The sequence below is a fragment of the Apteryx mantelli genome, chromosome 7 (genome assembly GCF_036417845.1).
Source record: "Apteryx mantelli isolate bAptMan1 chromosome 7, bAptMan1.hap1, whole genome shotgun sequence".
Lineage (NCBI taxonomy): Eukaryota > Metazoa > Chordata > Aves > Apterygiformes > Apterygidae > Apteryx > Apteryx mantelli.
In genome coordinates, this window is record NC_089984.1 from 42,412,720 (window position 1) to 42,437,850 (window position 25,131).

The following is a 25,131-nucleotide window of genomic DNA, read 5'->3' on the forward strand; positions in this document are numbered from 1 at the left end:
ACTTCGTCTTCGGGAGGGCCTTAAACCTGGAGACCTTCCCCGCAGGATTTTCTCATCTTCCTCATTTTTCATCCCAAACCTTCCTTCGTATTAGACAATTGCCATTTTTGCTCCGTATTTTCTGATAGAAAGTGCCAGTCGCGTGTTCCAGTTCGTATCCCGATTAAGTTGCGATATGTCGAGTGTCGGAAAGCATTTATCCTTCCAGAGAGATGGTGACCGCTTCCTAGGTTTTTACGCCTGCCGTTTGGTGCAGGGTAAGCAACTTTTAGTCGGGGGGCTGATTTAACTGGTAACACGAAATACCTGAGCTGGGTTACTATGAATACGTCATTGTTTAGGACTAGCCTAATTTTTTCTCAGCCTCTTGCTACCTCCTTTTTACTTGAAAGAAGAGTGAGTTTTGCTTGATTTGAAACATGAGGCATGAACAACGTTGTGCTTTTCCTCTCTGCAATCATTTGGGACAAATACTGTGATCGTATCGCTGCTAAGAGCAAATATTTTCATATTACCGAATCTTCACTTGCTTTAGGTCATGATTTTTGTGGCTTTCTGTGGTAGCTGCCTTGCTTTCTCTTCTAAATCTCTTACTTATTTAGTTGTACCCACCATTGGAAGAAAAATAGCGAAATGTTAAATATTCTACTTTCCTCCAGCTGAGGTGAATGCAAAGCTAGCTAGAATTTCAAGCAAGCTGCCGTGCAGTCGAGTCCTTGGAGATGCGCCCTGCTCTGAGGAGGGACGTAGCCGCTTCGCTAGGACGGCAGAGAAATAAGGTGTCTCGGTGCCGCGTTAGGCAGAAATTTGAGAGGTTTAATTCTACGTCTTGCTCCGTGATAAGTTTTTTCCATGGTCTTGGACAACCCATTTGAGCCTGTGCTTATGTCTGTTCTTTATCTGTAAAGTGGGAGTAATTGCACATCTGTTAACTTAGAGGAACGTTTTGAAGATGAAGTGGATTTAAGATGATGTGTATGGTACCCATAATACCTGCGTGCGGTTAAAGTATTAAATAGCAGATTGAGTGAACTGCTATTTATGGGTATTCTGCTCCAAGGATGAAACTGCTGAGTAACCTCATTAGCTGTGGTGGTTACTCCTGCACGTCGCTGGTATAAGTCTGAGTGGGATTCGGACCTCTTTTATTTTCGTTTTGAGCAGATCATCAGAACAACAAATCTCATCAGCTAAAACTCTGATTTTGAGTTCTAGCTGAATACTGTCTCATTAGGAATCCAAAATGCCATACATGTTAGAGTTTTAATTATTCGTATGAATGAAAAAGTCCTGATTTTATTGGGATAGGAGGCTTTTTCATATCTTCACTGTGATCTTCACTGTGTCTAAAGCTCAGAAAAGTTCATTTTAAGAAGACAGATCTGGTTGGGAAGGGAGCCTGCTGATTTGAAATGCTCGTTTCCTTTTGAAACGACTGGGATTAGGAAATAATCTGCTGTTCTGTGTACAAGCTGTAGAAACACTTATCTGATAAAGATGTTCTCAGTAGATGCAAAATTCGGCACTAGTTAAATTATCATGCAGCCTGTACAGTTAGGAAATAAATGAGGGTCTGGGAGACGGGGATATATGATACCCTAAATGGCTGCATTTTGTTCATATTTGAAAGGTAGTTTAGCTTGTCGTCATTACTGATGATTTGTGCTTTTGTAGCCCTTCTCTTTGCGTCTCAGAAATCCTTTGTGCCCATCTGAATAATAAATCACCATGTTTGATTTGTTCAGTAAGAGCAAATGTGAAATTATGTTCTTATTAAGATGTCTTGAAAAACTGTACGCGCGACTAAAATTTTTTTAAAGGAGTATTATGCCAACTTTGTTAGTATTTTATTTAGTCTTCTTTATTTCATTATCTTAAATCACAGGGATATATCTCCAACTGTTTTGTGGTAAAGGGAGAAATATTGCCTTGTTTAAAAAAAATCTGATCGTAGTTTTGCTTTCAAACAAATAGTTTCAGACTTAGGCACCTAATGAAATCTGGAATAAGCTTCACTTCATCTTAGAGTTCAAGTTCCTGACAAAAGGAAGGCAAATATTACAAATCATGTGAATACTTTCATTTGCTTCGTTTTTGCTCTTTGGTGGAGTAATATATTATTTATACGACATCGATTTCATTAGGAGGAGGATTTGATGCAACTTTTCTGTCAGAATGGAGAACCGTTAAACTTTATAAGGTACTGTAAACTCCCAAGCCCGTGCTGAGGTTTTCTTCATTGAAATATTGTACTATTTCTAATTTGAATATGGCTTAAAAATACAGGGTTTTGAGTGCTTATGCATGATCTTCTTAGAAGCCTGGACAGTAGTCTGGTACTAATGCATAATACTTCACAGGAAGAACAAGCTAAAATAAAACACATGAATCAAACGAAAAATGAAAATAATACAAAAGGTGAATAAAGGGCATTGATAGTATGAAAGTATGTTCAATTTACTTTCTACTATTTTAGTGTTCACTTTTGCTTCTCTTACAAAATTAAGTATTTTTGGCCTTAATGTTCAGACAATGAACTCTTCACGATAGTTTCCAAATCCATATGCAGGCAAAACCTTATGAAACCTTATTGAAATAAAGGCATTAGATGCTCTGAGAGAAATGGAAGGTCATTATGGACTCATTTAAACATATGTATTATAAATTTCTTAAAAATGATAGTTTAAATGTTCACGTTGGTGTGTTCACGTTGAATATATGGCATGCATAGGAACACCCTTACATAATTTACTTTAACAAGTTTCTAACAAACTTTTTTAATCCAAAAGATCTTATAAACTCTTGGAAACTCCTCTTAGTTTGTACAATGTCCAGTAGTAGCACATCACATCATAAGGCTTGAAAGTATTTCACTTGGGCAAAGTATCCATATCAATACCGTTGCTACTACTCATGTCAAATATTTATATAGAAACAATCTGTTATGCTTTTAGTGTTGCCAGTGTTCCAGCTGAATGATTTTTTTTTTTTTAAATAAAATAACTTATGAACTTAAGTATTTGCAAATAAGAGCATATTAAATTCATGGTTGACTGTGCAAAGGACTTAATTCTGTTATATAGAAAAATATATTTGACTATTTTTTTCATTAAGAAATAAATATAAAAACTTATTTGTAAAAGTACGAAGTTCATAAAAGCACAAAATATTTCAATAAGTCATGGTACACAGCAGTCTGATTACAAGTATGGGAAGCCTAATAATGACATTAAATGAGTTTATAAGTGAGAGCAGAGGTCAAGTGAAGTCCCTGTTAATCCCAGCCCTGTGGCTCTTTGAAATACAGCACAACAAATATGGCTCTGTTTGAATTATAAAAAGAAAAAATCCCCAGGATGCTAATTAAAAACCGTTATACGTAGCACCACATTTTGGTTTCCGTAAATTTTTAAAGAAGGACTAGTTCAGCACCTTTAATATTAATAAGTATTAAGAGCAGTTGAGCGTAACGAGCACCGGCTGCAAATCCAAGAGGTATTGGTGGATATTGTGGTGAAGCCGCTTTGCGGTGGAGAACAGCAGGAGAGGGCAGCACGGCCGGGCCGGGAGGACCGTGGCAGCGACGCTCACCGGGGTCCCCGTCACCAGGAACACCTTTTCTCTTGGAAATTCAGCGCTGCGACTCTTCCGCAGCGGTACGATACAATAAGCACGCGTTTCCGCCGAGCGCAGCGTGGGAAATAGCCGGTAAATCTCGGACACCCGGGCGGGAGGTGCCGTCTTGCTGGTGATGCCGTAGAACTGCAGCCAATGGTCAGAAGACGTCCACAACTGTTGCGGTAGGGAGCTGGCGCGTTGCTTTTGGTAGGCGTTTATGGGCCTGTTGTCCAAGAATCTGTGTAATCTGAACCTGCTGATGCTTGCTGTGTTTAAAAAAAAGAAATACAGAAATTAGTTTCTCTTATCTGTTTTAAAATCATCTCCTGTTAGTTTCAGCAACTGCCTCCTGCAAAACTGGTGAATAACAGCTCTGCACGCATTTCATCCACCCCTTTGGGATTTTGTAAACCTCAACTCAGCCATATAAATCCCCCCTCAGCCACCTCGTCTCCGCTTGAAGGACTCTCGGGCATCTCCGTCCCCTCTCGGAGGCAGCTGCTCCACCTGCCTGACCCCTTCCTCTGCCCTCTGCAGCTCCCTTACATCCTCCTTGAACTGGGCAATCCGTATCTATTCACTGAATCCATTTTTACTTCCCTGTGAGATGATAAATCAAGGATTTTATTGAAAGATATTAGTGAACACCACTGGATGGGCGATGTTTTAAAACTTGGCCTCCACCATCTGTGGGCTGGGGCGAGGAGCTGGTGAGGTTTGTTTTGACATGTAATTTTGTTGTTTCACATCAGTTACAATATGTCGGATAAGCTGTATGGCAACTAATTGTCCAAAAAGTGATGTGATGCCCATTTCTGGTGGCCTGGGTGTGATGCTGAGGGCACACAGTGGCCTCCTGCCATGCCATCGTCACCAGACACTTTTGTTGGCCAGTACAAGAGACACCACCGTTTCTTAAGTGGGGGAAAATAGGGCAAGGCAGCCTCGTGTTTGGAGAGTTGCATGTAAAAATCTTTTCTTCTTCTGGGGCTTCTTTTGTCTTTTGAGAGGTCTCTACATTTTTGCAGGCGCTTCTGTCCTCTCCTCTCACAAAAGAGGCAGTTTAATCTTTGTGAGGTACCTTGCCCCTTGGTCTCGTCACTATGTTCCATAGGAGCTCATCTAGTAGACGTTTTGAGTGATGGTTTTCCATAATATTTTAATTAAACAGAATTGACCTTGAACAATCTAACTGTGTTTTTTAAAAAAAGAACAAAAAACTTTTTAATTTGAGATCTTACCAGCAAAAATCACAAGGTGAAGATTCCTGGCTAGCAAAACTCTAGTAATTGGGAAAAAAACAGAATACTTGTACGTGTTAATTCTTCCATATAATTGGGAACCCAGACCACTTTAATAATTCACATGGATGCAATGACTATTTTCCTTTTATTTATACGTAGTTATCAGTTGGCTTGAGTTGTAAACATATTAATTCCAGCCTGCCCGTTAATGGCTTGGGTGACGTTTGTGCTCTTGATGTGGAAGTTGTCCCTATAGCGCACAGTTACAGGTAGGCTTAACCAGGTCTCCTTCCTTCGCCCTGCAAGAGAGTTTGTCTTATTCTAAGTATTTTTCGAAGGCGTATTTAAAGCTATATATTTTTTAAAAGTTTCCTTAGATTTAGCTTCTCAGCAGGTAAGGCTTAATGTTCAGCCACAGCAACAGAAGTTACTTAGGGTAGTTTTCTGGATATTCGTATATATTCCCCCAGGATCAGGCTAGGAAATCCTGGGTTAGTTGTTTATCCAGGGAATGTCGCCTGGGAGAGCAAAGCTCTGTGGAGCAAAACCATCCCTCGTCCTGCCACGCGTCCCCCACTGCTGTGGCCGAGAAGGTGGCCTCTCCTTTCCGGGCTGTCGGTCCCCGTGACCATTGCCAGCACTGCGCTACCGGTGGAGCAAAATAAGTTGATTTTTACATTGGCATGTTTTAAGTCACTGATTTTAATCTTGTTTTGGATTTATAATTTTAATTGCTTTTTCATAGAAAGATTAATTCTCGTTTAGGTGTGGATATGCAATTAAAAAGATCTCTAGACTTAAGTTGCTTTTGTTAACCTCAGTGCATACGCTATGTGTGTATTAAAGCAATTACATAGCTGAATATTCATCTAATCCTATTCTTAATGTTTAAGTGTTATTGTGTTAGAAAATGATAAATGCCTTCTTATTTGTGAGAGGATTTAGTTCTTTCCCTTATGGTTTCTGCCAGGATGATGTTGGAAGGAAATGGGAATTCAATTATAAATTTACCTCAGTGGTAGAAAACCAGCGCTTAAAAGTGCTTTGTTATCACTTGAATATATTAAGTGCGTTGGATACCGTAAGGAAAAACTATCAAAACATGTTTTGCCCTCCAGTCACCCCGAGTTATTTAATACGGAAAGCGTTCCTATAAAATGTCCTCGGTGGGTTTTGGTAGGCCTGCGAACGCTGCGCGGAGGACCCCGAATCGGCTGGCTCCGGAGGCAGCGGAGCGTTGGGAGGAGCTGATCCCTGCCGGCCTCCGAGGCGGCCGGGCCAGCCCGGCATCGGCGTGCCGCCGCCGCGCTCTGCCGCCGAGCGGGGCAAGGAAACGCCGTGTCCTGCGTGTCGCGTTTTTCATTTGTTTCTCGACTTCAAAGTAGGGCGTTGGTCTGAGGCGAAGGGAAGAAGCGTTTAAATTTAATACTTGTTGAATCCGTCCTTTTCCTTCGTGTGGATTAGGGCTGCTCCCATTTACTGTTCGTTGCTGCTATCAGGATCGAGCAGAAGGTTTGAAAGCAGAAGCGACCTTCGCTTCCCCTCTGCCCGTGAGAGAATAAGCGATGCTTCCTTAACGACATCTGCTGCCTGCTGCCTCGTTTCTCCAGCCCGCCTCCTCCTCCGCCGAGGAAGCCGAGCTCCTTCGGCCGCGCAGCGAAGCCGGCGTGAACCCGCGCCTGCCTGAAAGCCCGGCCTTTGCTGGACGGTCGCGTAGCTCAGGCTTTGCGTTCTCTCAAATCCTCCGCGGTGCTTTCACCAGTATTTGCTTGCTTTCCTTTTGAGCCTACTGAATGCGGTGAGTGGCCCCAAATCGTCAAAAAAAACCCAAAACCCCAGTTTGTCCTTAACACCCTTAGCACCCTTAATAAGGGCGTTATCCTTTTGCCTGGTGGGTGTCTGCTTTCTGCTGAGTCTAGCTGGACTATTTTCTGTAGCAGGAAACGGAAAGACAGACTTATCGCTAGCATCCAGGTGGGATATATTCTGTTGAACTCTGTGGTCACGTTTCCGAATCACAATTAAAAAAAATGGATTTAATGAATTTGTTTTTTCCGAGATGTAAAAGTTCAGCTATTTTTACTTACACTTCATATTATAGATTGATTTCATATTCTTTTAATGAAGTGCTTTTGAAGCTCTTGCCACTGTGCGTTGTTTAGCAATAGGTAGTCTGCAGTAATCCCCAGAAGTATTGTGGGTTACTGTGCAATGAAAAAGAAAGAAAATTCAAATTTAATAACTTTAGAGGGAAGAATTATATTATCTTTGAGACCCAACCACATATTATCAGTCTTCAGTTCTGCAGATGAATCTTTCCCTGTTTTAACTCGAGTTCTTGTTAAACTGCTATTGTTTCTTGGACTTCTTTGTGTAATTAAATGGGAAGTGCTAAATAGGTGTGTGTTTGATATGGTATCGTTATGAGGTAGAGATAGGGCTACCTCTCTAAATATCTGTAGATCGCCTCCAGCACTGCCTGTAGGAAAATACTGAAATCAAAACGTCTTGCTCTTCATTGTCTAGAAGGAAATGCCACTGAATTCCTTGCAGCTCCTGGCAAACTTTGCACGCATATTAGAAAATGTAACAAGATGCAGAAATTGCATAGGAAAATGTCCTGCACAAGAGCGAACCTATGCAAGACAGAGAAAACTTTACAGTAGGAAGTTCCCTTGGGATAATGTTGTTGTTAATTCCTGCTCCTACAATACACTTAAAATACTGAAATTCCTGGTATTTTGGTGTGGGGTGAGAGCGCTACGGCCAATGCGGCTGCTGTAGTTCAGGCGGTGGCAGAGCTCCGCTCCCACCCTGCGTTCGGTTCGTGTGGGACCCTCCGTAAATAATTTTCTCCCTCTGGGCTTCAGGTTTTTGTGCCTCTGTAATGGAAATAACGCTTTTTTGCATACCTCTGGCGAATCACGCTCTTACTTTTGAATGGAAGTTGCAACATACGTATTAGCAGTAACTTGCCTCTTCCAGGCTCTGTTCTTACATCTGTCCTGATGGAGTGCAGTGCTACTTGAAAATCAAATTAAAAGTGAAGAGGTAGGGAAAATGAGGAGAGTTCGCTAGGCGGAGAAGAGCAACTTCACTTCTGTTAAATCCCCTGTTTACAGCTAGTAGATATTAATCTTTTGAGCTCCTCTTATCTGTCAATATTGGTACAGAAAGTCTAAATTATAATGTAAACTCTTTGGAAACTGTATTTCTCTTGTTTACCATAGTGACCTGTGGAATTGCCTGAATAATATAAATGTTGCTACTATACTGTGAAATGTCACAGAAAATTAAGCTTAAATTAGAAGAGCCGTAAGAAATGGCCAGACTACTGTCAGCAGGGCTGTTTGTATTGAATCCTTCCTGCTCTTCGAGGCGGAGGGAGTGAGAACATCGACTCTAACGGGGTTTTCGTTTGGATAACATGCAAATGTAAAACGAGCCCTGTCTTTATTTTGACGTTGATTAGAAACTCCTGCAGTTTCTGGTGGAAATTCCTATCTGTAACCAGTACGTAACCTTGTCCAAAACTGGAAATTGGGAAATGCAGTTGCACATCAGCAATTGCTGTCCCCGTAGAGCCTGCTCGCCGTATCCGTGGTCCGTGCTGCTCTGGGAGCTTGGTAGCAGGGCAGCCCTAGCGGCACGGCCGGGTGGCTTCTGCGGTGACGAACCAAAGGTAGAAATGCAAAAGCCTTCCCAAAGAGCCTTCCCTTCCTGAACGTTCCTTTTTTAATCCAAGGATATCTAATCTGTGCGTTTCTATCAATTAAAATTTGATTGCATGCATTTCTGATGTTGCTTTCAAGCTCTCCAAGCCCCTCAATAAAACAGTTGTGCTAAATAGTTTATATCACAACAGTCAAATGAGAAGCACCAAAAATAGAATAATTTGTCTTAAGCAACGACAGCCAAAAATGGCTGTTTCTTTTAGGAGTATATTCATCTAGCAAGATCACCTATCTTGTATGAAGAGGAGGTTCATTTAAAAGATGCATAATATCCCCATGATTTGTCACAGTGATACCTTACTGCAGCATATTAGAACATAATTTGGTTGCTGCAGAGACAATATCCATTATACCGCAGCCTATCACAATTATTGAAATTACTTTAGTGTGATCATTCTTAACATAGGATGACAGTTTTATCTTAAAAAAACTTATCATTGTCTTTGTGAATCCTAAATTTTGGAGCAGGGAAGATCCTTCATCTGGTCTGCATCATCCTAATCATAGTTTATTTACAGGGTATTCAACATTAATCATGTTGAATAACTGTGACTGTTACTGATTGCATCAACTAGCATCGCGGCTTACAAATGGGTTCAGCCATGAGTATAATTTTGTGGTACAGGACCCATGGACTTGAAGCCCAAAATACATTTGGAAATTTCTTGTCTTTTTTCCTGCAGCCCCCTGCGGGGCGGTCGAGTCAAGCCGCCCAGGTCGGTGCCAACCCCCTTAGGCTGGATTTGTAGCTGGGCTGGATTTAGCAGCGTAGGCGGCAGCTGAGAGCCGACCTCTGCGTTGCTTTGGCTCGGGCGGGCAGGGGTACCCGCTGCCTTTCGGGTGGTGCCATCCCCGGGCCGCTCTGCGCGGGAGAAGAGCGTCGCAGGCGCGGTGAGAACGTCCAGCGCAGAAGCCGGTCGGAAGAGAAGACGCCTTGCTCTAGTGTTTGTGTCTCAGCTGGATTCTCTTCTATCTTCATAAATTTATATTAGCTGTTTGGTGACTTCTATTTGCTCGAGAAGGTTCTGCTTTTTTCCATGTCATTTAACTAACCCTCAGTGCTGTAACAGATATGTCTTTCATTTTGAGAGTACTTCAGATGATGATAATAATAATTATAGTTAAATTAGCTTCCTAACAATGATATGAAGCAAGTAAGACATGATTTTGTATTGGGAAATCTAAAATAAACAAGATAAAAGGCTTTCCCTAGGGCAGGGAAGGCAGTTTAGTTTCAGGTTCGTGTTAGTGTCCAGAACTTTATTATTCCAAACTGCTGAGATTATACCAAGGTCACGGCGCTTTCTGTTCGTGTGTGTGTGTGTGTGTGTGTGTGTGACACCCCATTTCTAAGGACTCTTGGTTTATGTGTCTCTCACTCTTGGATGGCGCGGAGAGAGAGAGGTTCAGGCTCGAGTGAGATGCTTTTGTATCAGTAATTCCCAAAACGCTGAAGCACTTGATGAGGATTTTGGAAAAGTACAGATGAAATCAATGTGCATGTTTATGAATACCTCTGTTCACTTAGTGGAGCTGGAAGCCCCAAATAAGCAGCAGATAATGGCATAGCTACTTAGGTTAGAGCAAAGATTTCTGGTATACACATGAAATTTGGAAATAAGCTATTTTAAATTAAGTTTCATTCTGTGGTGGAAGATTCCAGTTTACAGTAGGGGGCGGGAGGGGTGGAGGAGAGGTCTTTCCATGGAGAAGTATCTCTAAAGAGTAATGGCAGTCGAATTGTCTAGGCAGAGGCGCTGCCTTTCGCCAGGCCCTGGCTAAAGGCTAAACCTGGGCAGTGTGGACAGTACGGCAACATGAATACATAACAGTGTATATATGCTTAGGGGAGCAGCACAAAGAAAGAAAGCAAAATGCCAGAGAGAAAAATGCTGAGTCCATGACAGTCGACTTTTCCCCCATTTTTTTTAAACCCTCTAGCTTGCTGTGGCTTATACCTTGTTATATTGCTGTGGTTTAAATCTTTGCTAGCATGATCTCCTCGTCAGGCCAACGTGCAATAAAACCGCTCGGTGCTAACCCGGAGAAGAAAGTGCCCGTGCATGCAGTAAAGGAGACAGGGATGCATGCAATAAAGGAGACAGGGATGCATGCAGTAAAGGAGACAGGGATGCATGCAGTAAAGGAAACAGGGATGCATGCAATAAAGGAGACAGGGATGCATGCAGTAAAGGAAACAGGGATGCATGCAATAAAGGAGACAGGGATGCATGCAGTAAAGGAAACAGGGATGCATGCAGTAAAGGAGACAGGGATGCATGCAGTAAAGGAGACAGGGATGCATGCAATAAAGGAGACAGGGATGCATGCTGTAGTTAGCCCATGGAAAACTCTCCGAACGTGCGCTGTGGACGAAGGTTGCTAATCACCTCGCTGCCCTATTCGCTGTGCCCAGTGGGGTGACCTGTCGGCTGCCCAGGTAAGCAGCACTCTTCGCCTGGAGAAGTAAGAACAAAGGCTGAGAAAGTGTGATTGAATACATTTAAGGATAGCAGGTAGATCCTCGGAACGACAAATGATGCCAGTCCAAATTCCCGTATCTTTTTAGACAGTGTAAAAATATCAAAGCGCATCTCTGTGCTTTCCTGTGAGTTCACAGCTTTCAAGTCTAGCTCAAAGCTTGCTCCTCTCTGTGTGGAGTTCTCTGGGAATTGCTCCTCGTGGAAGGACGGATGCGTAGGCACGCTGGACCTTGTTTATTCTGCATCTCTTTCCATCTCCTTTCCAAAGCATCCTGATATGAGACGTGAGTGATGTGAAAGGCCTTGAAGACCACCCGTTGATAATTGCAATAAAAATAAAGAATTCTAAATCCCAGAATCCTTCTGTTCAGCTTTTATAGCTCATATTAAGTGCTGAAGGCATGCAGAATTCTATAAAAATAGATTTTTGTGTGGCCTTTCCTTAAATATTTTTTCCCTACTTGGATGCTAACCAACACCCATATATACTGGGTTTGTATATGACATTAGCATTATTAGATGTGTAAAATAGGATACCTGAAATGATTTTATTAATGGCAATTCTCTAGATTTTCAGTGAAATCATTTTTAACATTGGAGGGGGAAAAAAAGGGTGGGGAAAGGCAACGGCATTTAGGAAAACCAAAAATAAATGGACTGACCTCCAGAAATCTTAAGCACGTAATTTCATTTGAAGGGCATGGTATTCAACACTGAAAACATACAGAGCTTTTTAAGTGATTTTTTTTTATTAAATTGGACTTTCCTTCAAAAAAAGTCCTAGAAAAATGATAAATGGAGTTATTAAAATATTTCATTAATTTTTGCTTGCCTTTTATGAAAGTTAGTGCAAAGCACTTTCCAAATAGGGAACGTTTTGTGTGTTATAGTCATGCATTTCATTAAGTTTTTAATAAATAAGCCTTTTGCAAAATGAACTGCAGTTAAACTATCGTGATCTAGTATACAATTTCTGATCTCTGTGAAGGTAACTTTACTTTTTTTTTTTTTTTAATAACCTATCTCTGTATTTACACCTCTCTGATCAGTACTCCTGAAACTAAGTAGCTTGTTTACCTGTGAGCTTGAGGGCTTAGTAATCTATTGACCTCTAATATTTTATATATATATATATATAAATATAATATTATCTGTGTTATATATGTAATACTTATAGCAGCTAAAGAAGTTTCCCTGTATTCAGAGGTTTCCCCCACATACACATTATGTGGGAATATAGAAACACGGTCTTGTTCCTTTGGAATTCGTTTTGAAGTAGGAAGACGGCACTAGGAAAGATCAGAGATCGTCGGAGAACTGCTACAGCACAAAAAGCAGTTGGAGCAGAGCTGGTTGCGTATTTGTACCTTGCTGCGGCTCACTGGGATCGGAAAGGATCTGCTGGTTCTTCATTTTTCCAGGCAAACGAAATGAGAGCTGCTGTCCGAAACGGGGCAGAAGGTGGCTGTAGATTTTGTTCTTCTTCTAGCAGTAAGTGACCTCTGAATGCAGAGTGTTGCGCTCGAGTGTGAAATGCAGTAGTGACTACTGCAGTGTTTGCCAGTTTTTATTTTTGTTTAGATAATTAGCACATCAGACATTCATATAAATGTTTAATGATGTTTACCCCAAATCCTTGAAATCAGTAAGACTGCATATCAAATAAGGCAATATTCTTATACCGATGACCTGAACATACATTGTCGGCAGCCACTCGTGCCTTGATTCCTTGCTTAATTCATCCACACATTAAAGCCTCGTGTGGGCTGCAGTTGTCCTCAAAACTGCCTGCAGTTTTTGAAGAGCTGCAAATGTTACGCTGATGGAGACGTTTGAGCTCCGCAGTACGTAGAAACTAGGTGGATAATGAGTATTTTTGGTAATGGTTGCACTAAATACGCTTAAATAACGGTGAAGCGTAACATGGCTAGGGCAGTTCTGACATGAAGAAGTTTGGAAACCTTTGGCCCTAGGCTTTCATTGAAACACCTTGCTAAGAGCTGCCTTCCAAAACAGGACTTCTGAATGTTGTCCTAATCGCAGTACTTGGGTATGGCCGTTTTTATGAGTAGTGCTTGAACTAGGCTTTTCTATAAAGTATAAAGCAGGAAGCTGAAGTTTCCTTATTAATTGCAAGTGCTTTTGTCTCCCAAAAATGCATCTCAGGAAAATTTTGTGTATCGATTTGCCTTGTTTGCCAGCTAGGAGTGGTGATAAATATTTCTTAGAGCAGATCAATGTGGAACTGTACCCCCTCACATTTTCTCTTTTGTACAAAACGCCCGATTTCCGTCGCTTTTGAGGGCAGAAGCGGCTTGGGGGGCTCGGAGGCTGCGGGAAGCGGCGTGGGGTGCCCGGCCCACCACCGCCGAGATGTTTATATCCAATTATTTACGGAAGAGGGCGTGTTTTGTCCAGTTTGAGCAAAGTTTGGCAGATCACAACACCTTGGTGGGTCTTGATTTACAGCAGATGCCTCCGTCATCAGGTTTGGAGCAGCGGGGGAAAAAATCTTTATCACTGACGCTGTTACGGATGCGAGCTTCTGTTGCCCGGAGAAAAGCTCCCATGTTTTATTCCTTCCATTTGCTTGTATTCAGGGAGGCAGGACGTGGCCTAAGGAGTTCAAAAGCAGCATGCAGCCGAGGAGGGAAAAAACGTGATAAACGTTCACGTCTGCTGCTTGTTTACATTCTGCGGCTGTACCTGGGAAACACTTTTGCTCTTAAGGAGTTACTGAATTTACGGTCAGATTTCAGAAGAAGAAATGTTTGCTTTGATACTATGGGAACTATGTGTTTGTGTTAAATATATGTTCACGGTTGGGTTGGCTTTTGGAGGGGGGGGAGGAGGGAATTCTCCTGTCCTTGTTCATGTGATGATACAGATAGATGCCTTGCTATTAGAAGCTTAAGGAATTTGTGTCAAAATCGTTTTAAACGCTGCCCGGGCTGATACAGCAAAATAATAGCTGTGATTCCAGTCTGCTGCGCCCTGAGCAGCGGAGAGCGCGGGAGCATGATGTTCTCCCCGACGCCGGGAAGAGCCGGTTAGCAGAAATGAGTTTTTATGCTTCTGGGGAACTGAATTACGCTCGTACAGAGCGATTTCAGTTCGTGGCTTGGGCGTATTTTGCTGTTTGGTCTTAACCTTTGTAATGTGTTTTATGCTTAGAGCAGTGTGATATAACCAGAATTATTGGCTGGTGCATTTTAACCATTAGTTAATGATGAGATGTTCTCCACTAGATTGTTGTTGCATTAATGAAAAAGTAATTTTTACATTGCTAAACATAGCATCGTATTATTTAACATCTGTATTGACCCATACTTTAAAACTAGAGTTTCTCATATAAAAGTCTCTGTTTTGGTAATTTGAAAAATGAAACATTTGTGACCAGATAGTTGAAGAGTTGCAGAGGAGAAACCGAACGGATTCTCTTTTTGTGAAGTCTCCTTCAGAGCAGTCAGTGCTGGGAGATCCTCCGCCTTATTCTCTGCTGGATCATCATTTTCCTGAATATTTTATTTAAGGGAGCAAACATGTCTGCAGAAACCACTCATTTTGCATTTAGTAGGTAACTCATCTTTTAAGGAAAGTTTGTGTAGCAGCCAAGATTCTTAAAACCAGTTACTGAAACGTTGACATTTGCTACATTTTAAAGATGATTTTTATCTTATGGTTTCAAGAGTCCTGAATTAGTGAAAATGTCATTAGTGACTTTTAGAAATTATAACTGATTTTTTTTTTATTATTTTTTTTAATGTGTCTTGTAAGCAAAGAGAAAACCTGCTTCGTGTTTATATCCTTGCAAACTGGCAAGTAATTGCGAGGGATCCATTTCACGTGTATTTTGAACAAAATAAATTACATGAAAACATTGTGAAACCCAAAACCTAGTGAGTTCTTTGTAACTTTTGGGTCTTTTTCTGTATCTTTTAGCTGCTTAGTAGTTTTAAGAGAATATAAGAAAATTTTAGTGAAAAATAAATGTGACTTACGGGTTTTCATCTGCTCCTGATCGTCCTAATAAGGAAACGGTAATGAACCATTCCTTAACTTTGTGCGGTTTTGATTTCTGCTAGATTTTCTCACTGTACACAAAGAGCTGAACGTTCCCAACTTAGAGATTTCTCTGGAGGAGAGTGGACAAGGCAATTTAAAATAGGATGTTTTTAGCCGTGAGGAAAAAAGCGTTGGCTTAAACTGCTTGCCCAATGCATTAAATGCCCTTCCCTCCTTGTATGCAGGAATTTCTCAGTCACTCTGCGAATACTTCATTTCCAGGACTTGTTTCAAAGCTTTGCGAGTAAGGAAGTGTGAAAACAAACCTTGACACTCTTTCAGTGCATAAATAGCTATTAATTGCAGAGGGCACCAGCGAGCCCCCTGCGTGGCCCTTGCAGTGCTTGCTGTGTAAATGTGGGTTCGCAATTACTACCACAGTAAGATTGAAATTGATTTTTTAGACACTTCGATTTTTTTTCTTTGTATTGCTTGGAGCGATGTGCCACGGCAGATGACAACAGTCTCGGAATCCGGCTAAACATTAAATATCAGCCTAGGATTAAAATTTAATAATGTTGTTAGCTATTGCTAAATAGTTAATGGGCTGTGCTGAAAGCACCTACTATACAAATATTGCCTGTAAGCAGTTACAAAATTTTATTAGCATTGTAATTAAGAGCATGCTGGCTGCGAATGATACCTCACTCAATGCAAGGGAAATTATGAAAAGTAAACACATGACCCGTAGTACGCTCTTCCTCGTATTTATTAGATTTTCCTAACCAGCAGCGGCTTGAACGCTTTGGAGCGAGTGGGGGTCGGAAGATAAATTTTGCCATGGCGATGCACGTGTCTTTGGGCAGGTATAACGCAGTGGGGGCTTCAAGGAGCGATACAGTATCAAAGAAAAAAAGCTGTTTCGTTATGAAGGTGATACTGAGCTGAGAACATTTCATTATTTTATGTGGGGAAAAAGGAAAAAAATGTTGATTAGCTTGTGAAGGACCTCGAAACTTTCTGCTGAGCTCCCCTTTTGGTGCGCAGCCTAAGCTGCCATTGCGACATGTAACAAGCTTCTGTAGTTGTTTTTTTTTAACTAACATTTAAATGTGCTAAAAAATTCTCTCGCATTCATGTTTCATTTGTGTTATTCTAAGCTTGTTTATTTTTCCGTATTTATTTGTCCAGCAAACACTGCAGTTTTTAAAAAGCTTTCACGTCTTCCTTTTCATGCTTCCATGCGGAAGTTGAATGTTTGACTGTCGCACATTAAACTTTCATGTGTCCCCTCTAATTCGCGCCGTCCGAATTAATAAGATATTCTTCTGCAATTATCTCCCTCTTCCGTGACTCATCATTTCCCCTGGCTTATGGGGACAGTCATAGCAATTCCCCCGGGAATTGGTGTGCTGCTGCAAAAAGGGGATTATGGTCTCCGGGCAGGAGCTAGAGAGGCTGGAGGAGGACGAGAGGGCTCGTGTCTACAGACATCGATCGTCAGTGACGAGCCGGTCAAGAGGAAAAGGGGGTCACGGGCAGGCGGGAAGGAAATTGCACCGAAATCTTTCTGCATCTCTAGCAGTTACTATATCTAAAAAATGCAAATTAAATTCATTTAAAAGTTTAACAGTTGCTCCCCATTCTTTTTTTTTTTTTTCATATAGGAGGTTAACAGTAATTAACAGTAATTTCTTCAGCTGTGAAATTCATCTTCTGACTGTTGCAGCTGTATTCATTAACTTAGATTACTTATCAACCAGAGTTAGATAAACGTAGAAATGTGGTCAAAGCTATTAGATACAGAAACTACTTTCTTACAAAAAAGCAGAAGCTGTAAGTTTGCTGACGGATTAAGTGAAAAGGACTGGATTTGCAAAGGTACAGTTGACATTTTTATGTGAAGAAAGTTAAGTATACATTTCTGTGCTTGCAAAAACAATGGAATTTACAGATTATTTAAGTAAATGATGACCTGTAAGAAGGTACATTGCGCAGAACAAAGGTTGTCTTCCCTTCTCCTGAGCATTTATGAACCATCTGCAGAACCTTATATGAAATGATGGGCTGAATTATACCTTGAGCCTAGTCTTAAATGGCCAATTTAAAAAAGTGAAAATTCTGACTTTGCAGCAATGAAACATCACCTTGATTGATCAGTAACATCACTGGGGGAAATAGGACTGCCTATGGGTTACTGGATATTTTCGTAAAGGAGCAAGCCCTTTTTACAGCATCTGTTACATAGAGTGCTTGTTATACGGTGTTTTGACAATTAACATTTTGCCTTTCCTTTTTTCTTGAAATTTTCCAGTCTTATTTACATTTCATAGTAGCAAACATTATCTTTTATACAGCCGCTGCTTCTATTCTTGTTATAGCACTCTATAATAAAGTTCTTTGGATGTCCTGCAGCAATGGCCCAGGTCGCCTTTCCCTCTCCTATTTATACTGTTAGCATATGCCGAAAAACTCTCATCAGGTACGTTTGCCTGGTGTAGAAAAAACGATGCTCTAGCAAAGACAAAATCAGTCGTGTAGGAGTTCAGATCTACTGAACTCCCGTTACACAGGAGGAGAGCAGACTCGAGGAATTTATCTGGTGGAGGTCTGGGGATCACAGCGTAAAGAAGGTGGCTCATTGTGCACACAGAAAAACGAATGTCGTTTTGAGTTTGATCTCAGTTACTTGGACTGATATAGCAACAAATACTTAGATTGCAGATAATAAGAATAGAAAGAACAGAAAATTCCTGCGTGGTCCGTCACACTATCCATGAAATGGAGTTACCTTGAAAACAAGACAGAAATAGGTATTTACTATTTTATCTAACTGTATATAGAATCGAAAAACATACCAAATTTGTTTTCTGAGTAATTCTGTTAACTTTTTCCAACAGTTCTTTTCTTCATTAAATATCAGAAAGGGTATGGACTGTACTACTGTAGCCAATCAACCTGGTTTTAGCAGATAGTTTTAGAAGTGGTCTGAACAAGTAGAATTTGCTATTTATCATGTTGGAACTTTTAGTAGCAATTGCAGTGTCTTTTCATATAATATAGTTTTGGGTTACTTCCTATGATATTTCCACGTTCCAGAATGGAAGATTAAAACTACTTTTTGTCATTTTTTTTCTCGTGGTTTGAGAGAGAGATATTCAATACTGTTATCCTATTTTTGTATCCGTTACTGCTTTTTCTTTCCTCTTTTCTAAGCATCGCCGTATCTGAACATACCACTTAATGAAATTAAAACTTGGGGTTTGAGTGTGATGCTCACTCTAATTGCTTTTAAGGCATTTCTTCCCTGAACTTAGTATTGACTTTCCAAATGCAAATACTGAAATTGTATTACATTTTTGGCAATAGTATCTGTTGCCTTCCAAAGCCTTTAATGCCTGAGCAATTTTTATATGAAGGATATGTTGCAAAATCTTCAGTGAAGAGGCTGGTAAAGCCATGAAACCAGTAAATAGAAACTTTTAAAGAAGCAGGCTTTCAAATGTGCTTTTGATTTTCTCAGCAGAATTTTACATATCCATTAGTGCATTTGAATGATAGAATTATGTCCACTGCATTACTCAATGTTCTCTAACAATATTATGCTTTGATAACAAGTATTAAGTTGCCCTGTCCTAAATCATTGATTTGTTTATATTTCTATTTTACAGGGAAGCTTTGTTGCATGCATGACTGCCATTTTAAGGCAGATGGAAGACTATCATTACGCTCATTTAATCAAGACTTTTGGAAAGATGAGGTCAGATGTTGTGGTAAGTTTAACGTTACCTCTTCATAGCATATTTCAGTTCATGGGTTTTCTTCCTGTTATTATTTGTTAATTACACTTACAAAATGTAAACAAAATGTGTTTCAAATTACATGATACAATATGAGAACAATTATTAAAGCACTATTACTTTTTCCATTTTCTGAATTTGTAAAGGGCAGTCTTAACCTTCCTGCGTTATGTAGGAATGCAGTTCATCTCTGGAACTGTTTAATATTTGAAAGCAAGCTCTGAGATACTGGATTTAAGGTAATTAAAAGAAAGTATTAGGAAATAGCAATGCCAAGTTTTAATAACAACTGTTTTGTTTAGGAAAAAGAAAAAAGGGAAGCTTTCTTGTGGAAAGAAATTTCTATTATTAAATCTTCCAGATGTCCCAATTTTCTTCATTTGTTTAAATAGCTTTTACTTATAGAACCACTAGCTTTAAAAATTGTACAAAACATTTTAACCTTAAACATGCCCTCGGTTGTTAAAAAAAGCCATAATAATTGAAATTCATCTCCTCAGAATCGTTCAGTAGCCTAACTAAGCCTACAACGCGGCTTAATTAGAGCATAATAGAAAAGAGTTTATAGCTAAGGAGATAACTCTCTAATGACCTGGAACTATCATTGCCATATGGCAAGAGCATGCTGAAAAGTAGCTACCAAACTCGCTGGCTGAGATCCATCAATTAGCGGCTGACCTGAAGCCTGATCAGCTGTATTGCATTACCCAGACTGTTACTAGGGATTCTCCTAGGCGTTTTAAGCAGTTTGCATCTGTATTTTAATCTTCGAGATGGCCGTTGTTTAGATATCCTTCCTTCTTCCAATTCCCAAACCCAACCAAACAAAAAACCATGGTCTTCTATTTGCATAATTTCTTCATGTTTGGACTTTCCACTTTTGCCTTTTGTCTTTGATATTTTCCTCTTATTTCTGCTTATATTCTGTAAGATTTGAGCTCTTTGCCCTGTGCCAGGTTTCGGATAAGGTGCTAGAGCCTCTCTTGTTCAATGTATTTGTGCCTGCTCTAGAAGAGAAGGTCTTAAGGAAAAAGCTGGCAATAGAGGTGGTTTGGGACAAGGAGGACAAAGTCTAGCTGCGAAGAGCTGCAGCAGGACAACACAACACTGAAAGGGTTGATGGGTGCAAAAAATGACCAGTGACATGCCATAGGTGGTAAATCTAAAGTGATGCCTACAGGGAAAAAACCAACCCTCGTTTTACATATGCAGTCATGAACCCGGGGTTGAATCTCAGGTATTTGGAAATGTAATCAAACCCTGGGTTATCGTAGCTATTTTTGTGCTTAGTCTATGAAAGAAGGCAAAAAGGAACTTGGGTGTTTGTAATTATTAGGAAAAGAGAAACAAACAGAAAATAATGTTATGCCACTTTATACATCAGTGGTTCACTCGCATCTAAATTACTGCATCCAGTTTTCGTTGAAAAAAGATGTTGTAAAATGAAGAAAGTAGAGAGAAGGGTCAGGGATGAAACCTTAAGGACTGATCCCTTTAAATAACTAAAACTGGGACTCTTCAACCTGAAAAATTGTTCATTGTCTCTGTCAATACAAAGGGAAAACAAAATATAGCTCTCAGGCGGCAGGCTGTGAACAAGCACGACTAAATGGTTCTCGCACAATAAATAGTTATATTAGAACTTTTTGGTACTAGATACTGCAGATACTAAAAGTTTATGTGGATTCAAAAAGTAGCTGCACAGATTCATGCATGAGAACCTCTTCAAAAAGAGTTAAATACAAAAATACTCTTTTGACTTCAGAAGTTCCTGAATCAAAAATAGCTGAATGTTGAGAGAAGCATCACCGTCTTCTCACCCTGTATCTTCTTGTATTGTTCTGCTTACCCTGTATAGTCATCCTTAGGCCTTCCATAACCTTCTGCTGTGGACTGATTTCGGAGACAGCAAAGCCGACCTGATAGACCCGTGGGCTGCTGTAGGCTTACGCTCACATGTTGTGTAGCGGATGCTCTTTGGGCATGCCTCTGCCTTCGCTGTTGACTTGGGCTAACCTCAGGTAGCGTGGATTCGGGCTCTGGAGGCACAGAGTGCCTACAAAGGCCTTGGTCTGTAGGTCTGGACTTTGAACTTAGATTATGGGATCAACCTCTAAAGCACAGGCAAGCGCGTGGCAAACCTGCAAGATAAAAACAGCCCCGTCTTTGGCCGGAGCCTGGAGAAGTCCTTTGAGGAGGGTATGCCCAGAAATGGCTCCCAGGGATGACGAGGAGGGATCTTTGCCTCAGAAGTTTTCAGGAAACAGAATCTTCATTTGGGGGCTCTCCAAAAGGCGTGGAGGCTGCATGGCCTTTCTGCCCCGATTCCATAACTCGCCGGTGCCAAAGCAAATACGTGTATCCGGAGAACTCCTATCCACAGCACAGGAAGCGTTCTTCCCAGCTGGTCTGCGTCGGCTGCTCGGAAGCAGCTCCATTAATACCACTGGGTGGTTCTCCTTGTTTGATTTTCCAGTAATGATCGAATGCTCGGGAATGTGGGTAGATGCAGCTAGGAGATAATGGTTTTAGCATATCGAAGAGACATGACTGTTAAGGTTAATCAAGCCAAGTGTTTTCAGAATTTTAAAATGGTCCAAACCACGTAAACTGGCAAAATGCAAACTGACTATAGGGTTTTATATGGAAAAAGGCAAAGCGGTTTGGTCTCAAAACATGAAGTGAAAAAACGTGCAGAAAAATTTCATTATGACATTTGTGATTATTCTGACGGAATAGAAAGAGTTCATTAAAAATTTTCTCTCACTTTATGCTTTTTTGTCTAAATTTTGCCTGATGGGTGGTTCTGTAGGTCAGATCTTTCTTGGCAGTAAAAAAATGAGTATTTATGAATTTGAAATTTAGTAAATGATTTATTTATAATTACTTGTTTTAAGAGTTTGATTAATATGCTTATGCAATGCTTTGTGGTACATGGAGAATCATGTTTTGTCTTTTGTCTTGATTCCCTGTATTTTCTTCCAATTGTGTATGCTCTTGGTTCTTGTAGCTGAAATTATTCTATACCATTAAAACTTTATTTTCAGTCAGCTCTGTACTGTTTTCCCCTACTTGTTTCCACGGTTATGCCACTTAACTATGGCTCGTAGTTAGCACATACGCTAATCCAAACTTCTCTATTTGTCAGTTGCTGTAGGACTTTTTATATCTTTAACTAAAATGTACCTTTTAAATATTTTAATACTGTTGTTGATTAAATGAAAATGTATGTTAATGGGAGCTAACGTACCTAGTAGTCTGGTAAACCATTAAATGGGTAATATATTAATGGTAAATAATGGTATCTTTAATTTAAAAGTATTAGTAAAACAAATGGAGGTGTGGAAGTGTAATGGCAACACGTTGTAAATCCTGCGATAAAAGGAAACTGCAGTGGGTAAACTTTTTCCTCCATGAATAAAGTTAATTGAATCATGACTTAGGAGATAACAGAAGATAATAACTCAATAATAACACGTTGGGTTTTTTGCCTCTGTTCCTCTCCCGAGGCTTTTGGTTCCCTTCTGTCTTCAGTGCAGCAATGCTATTGCGCTGTACTGTGTGTATATAGTCCTTGATGTTATATGCTTTTCGTGGGGAAAAAGCCCCTTCCTTTAACTTCTTATGCCTTTTCCATTTCTCTTTAATCTGACAATTTCTTTGACTCTCCTGCCAGTGCCCTTTGACTCGCTCGCTCTTTAGAGCTTGGATTAAGAAGCGATTTAATTCTAACCCACAAGTCTACATATGGAGGTGGTATCTGCATCTGCCATTTCAGGGGGTTTAATCTAATCACCAAGGCATAAAGATACAGTGATTTAAAAGTGAAACCAGATTAACTCCAACAGAAATGTCTTTTTTTTTTTTAAAGACGTGTGAATGGAAGAGCTTAAGTGGAAACTGTGGTTGCTTCTTTACATTTGAAACCTTTAAATCAAAAGCGGATATTTCTCACAACTCAGCTTGCACACATGCTCTGGCTCAACCAGGAGTTACAAGCCTGGTGTTGGAAATGCTAAAGGAAACTTTATGGCCTGTGTTATGTAGGTGTCAGTTCTTCTAGATTATTATAGTGGTTGTCTTTGACCTTAAATATCTGTGAGGAGATAAGCTGGGATGCAACAAAACCAGTCTTATAACTGCATATAAAATTTATTATTTAGGTTCAATTTTAAAAACTGTTCAGATTAAGGAATTTCTGGCAAAGAGGAGAATTTCTTATTTCCAAGCCTATTATCATCCTGACATGAAATATCACCTGAGATCGGTGAGATGATTTCTGGGGCTAAAGGGTTTCTTTCCCTCCCTCCCCCCTTGTCTTTTTGGGAAACTTTATATTTAGGCGTTTGAGATGCGTGTAATATTAGTTGACAGCAAAACCTATGCTAGTGTTGTTCCACGTGAAACATTTCGTGACTGTTCCTCCTTCCTAAAAGCATTCAGGACAGTGCCGTGAAGTTGGTGAAATACGCAGAAGGGCAAGCTCCATATAGCTTTTTAGATTACTTCTGCGCCCCCGTCTGTCTTTCCCCAGAAAATGTTGCTCTCCTAGGACCTTTGATTTTTAGCGGCACTGTGAGAAGGTGGTTAGTATTGACAAGCTTCGGCTAATCATTGATGGCGAGTGGGTGATTATAGGGCTTAAGCAGACTCTTCTTTCTGGGATGTGACGTGAGATCTGCAGATTAGGGGCTGCACCGATGCAAGAGCTGCTTTCTCTTTCATATTGACTTCATGCATATTTTAGCAAGCTATTTTTATTAAGCTTGAAAACTTGCTGAAATTGAAATCATAGTCATTAAAAAATGTAAACGGTATATCGGTATCCCTGTGTGATGTTGAGCGGTCTGAGGGGGACGGGATTGTCTAACCCGCCTCTGTTACCACCTACCCAGCTGCAAGGCTGGGGTCGCTTTGCTTCCCTCCTGTAATTGAAGGAGACCCGTCTATTTGGGAATGCTGCTTCCCTGGGATCTCCGATGGGCTTTGTATTTGTAGCTGAAGGGAGATGAGGAGTTGCATCCCTTGCTCCTTCACTGCAGCTTTTCTAAAATCATTTTTAATGATTGGAACAGTTTGTGGTCTAAGTGCTGAGAATCTGCTGTCTAAACAGTCTCTACGGGAGCACACCATGAACTCACAGCTCCCCTTTCCACCTCCACCCCCAAAAAAGCTGCGTTTTGCTCATAATATGAGGTTAACTTGTACCAACCAGTTGCTTTTCTATAAGGAGGAAAAAACTGGAGAGAGTGCAATGTTGTAAGTACATAAAACGCAGGTAGGCATCAGAAGCTTTCTATTTTGATGAATAATTTGATTAGTTATTACACTACATTATTTAAAAAAACTGGGTGAAAATAGGACTATTAGAATGTAAATGTCAGTGGATTAAAATGTATAGCTGAATCGGCAAACTAGCTCAAATCATGTGTGGCACAACCTTCAGGGTCAGTAAAGATTGCAAGTCATCAACAAAGTATATGAAAATTCAGCCACCGTCGCGTGCAGCTTGATCAGCAAAGTGCGCAGAGGCTCAGCAGCTGAAGCCTGTGGCACCACAAATAAAGTATATAGGAGAATTTATTACAGGAGATCAGGAAAGCATATGTCTGTATTCATAAAATATTAAGAAAAATAACCTGTGTGAGCTCAAATCTGCCCTCTTGGATGGGCAATGACCCTTCACATGGTACCGCTTCCACTAAAGTCTTGAATGTTGAGCTCTGAAGCAGGAGCAGTAAGAAATAAATGTTAAATAAGCAGTATGAAATAAATGCTGTGCAATGCTCGGTCAGCAAAACATGCAACGTGGTTCTTAAAAGTTCTGTAACTCTTTCACCAAAATGTGTGAGAATTAACAGTAGAGTGTGCAGCTTGAGCTCTTAAGTGAAAATACGTTTTCCTGAGCTGAGTGAAGAATGTGTTTAGAATGATTTTTGCCTTCCGCAACAGTAAGATCTCATTAACCACTAGAAGTTCTGAATGTTTCTCAATCTTTTTAGCGTCAAAGCGTCTTTTTTGATGTTGTGCTGTAATTTTTTTTTTTATTTTTATTTTTTTTTTGGTAAAAGTAGGCAGGAGATAATTTACTAACTTTAAAAACGTATCTTTTGTGGCTGTGGAAGTGCTGGTGCTTTGTCGGACCTCTCTGGCTCCGTTGCGACTGCACGTGCAGACGAACCAGCAGGTCAAAGACGTGAAGGGTGTTTTCCCACGGTAGCTGCAGGAGGTTAGACATCCGACGCCA

General features: G+C 40.4%; 1 protein-coding gene across 1 annotated transcript in view; it reads left to right on the forward strand.

Moving 5' to 3' along the window:
• The window catches only part of DOCK1 (dedicator of cytokinesis 1), a 310,679-nt gene that overhangs the window by 161,134 nt on the left and 124,414 nt on the right, over positions 1-25,131 (forward strand). Inside the window, exon 28 of the mRNA XM_067300378.1 lies at positions 18,756-18,857. Within this exon, the coding sequence (XP_067156479.1) occupies positions 18,756-18,857 (102 nt within the window). The remainder of the gene's footprint in view (positions 1-18,755; positions 18,858-25,131) is intronic.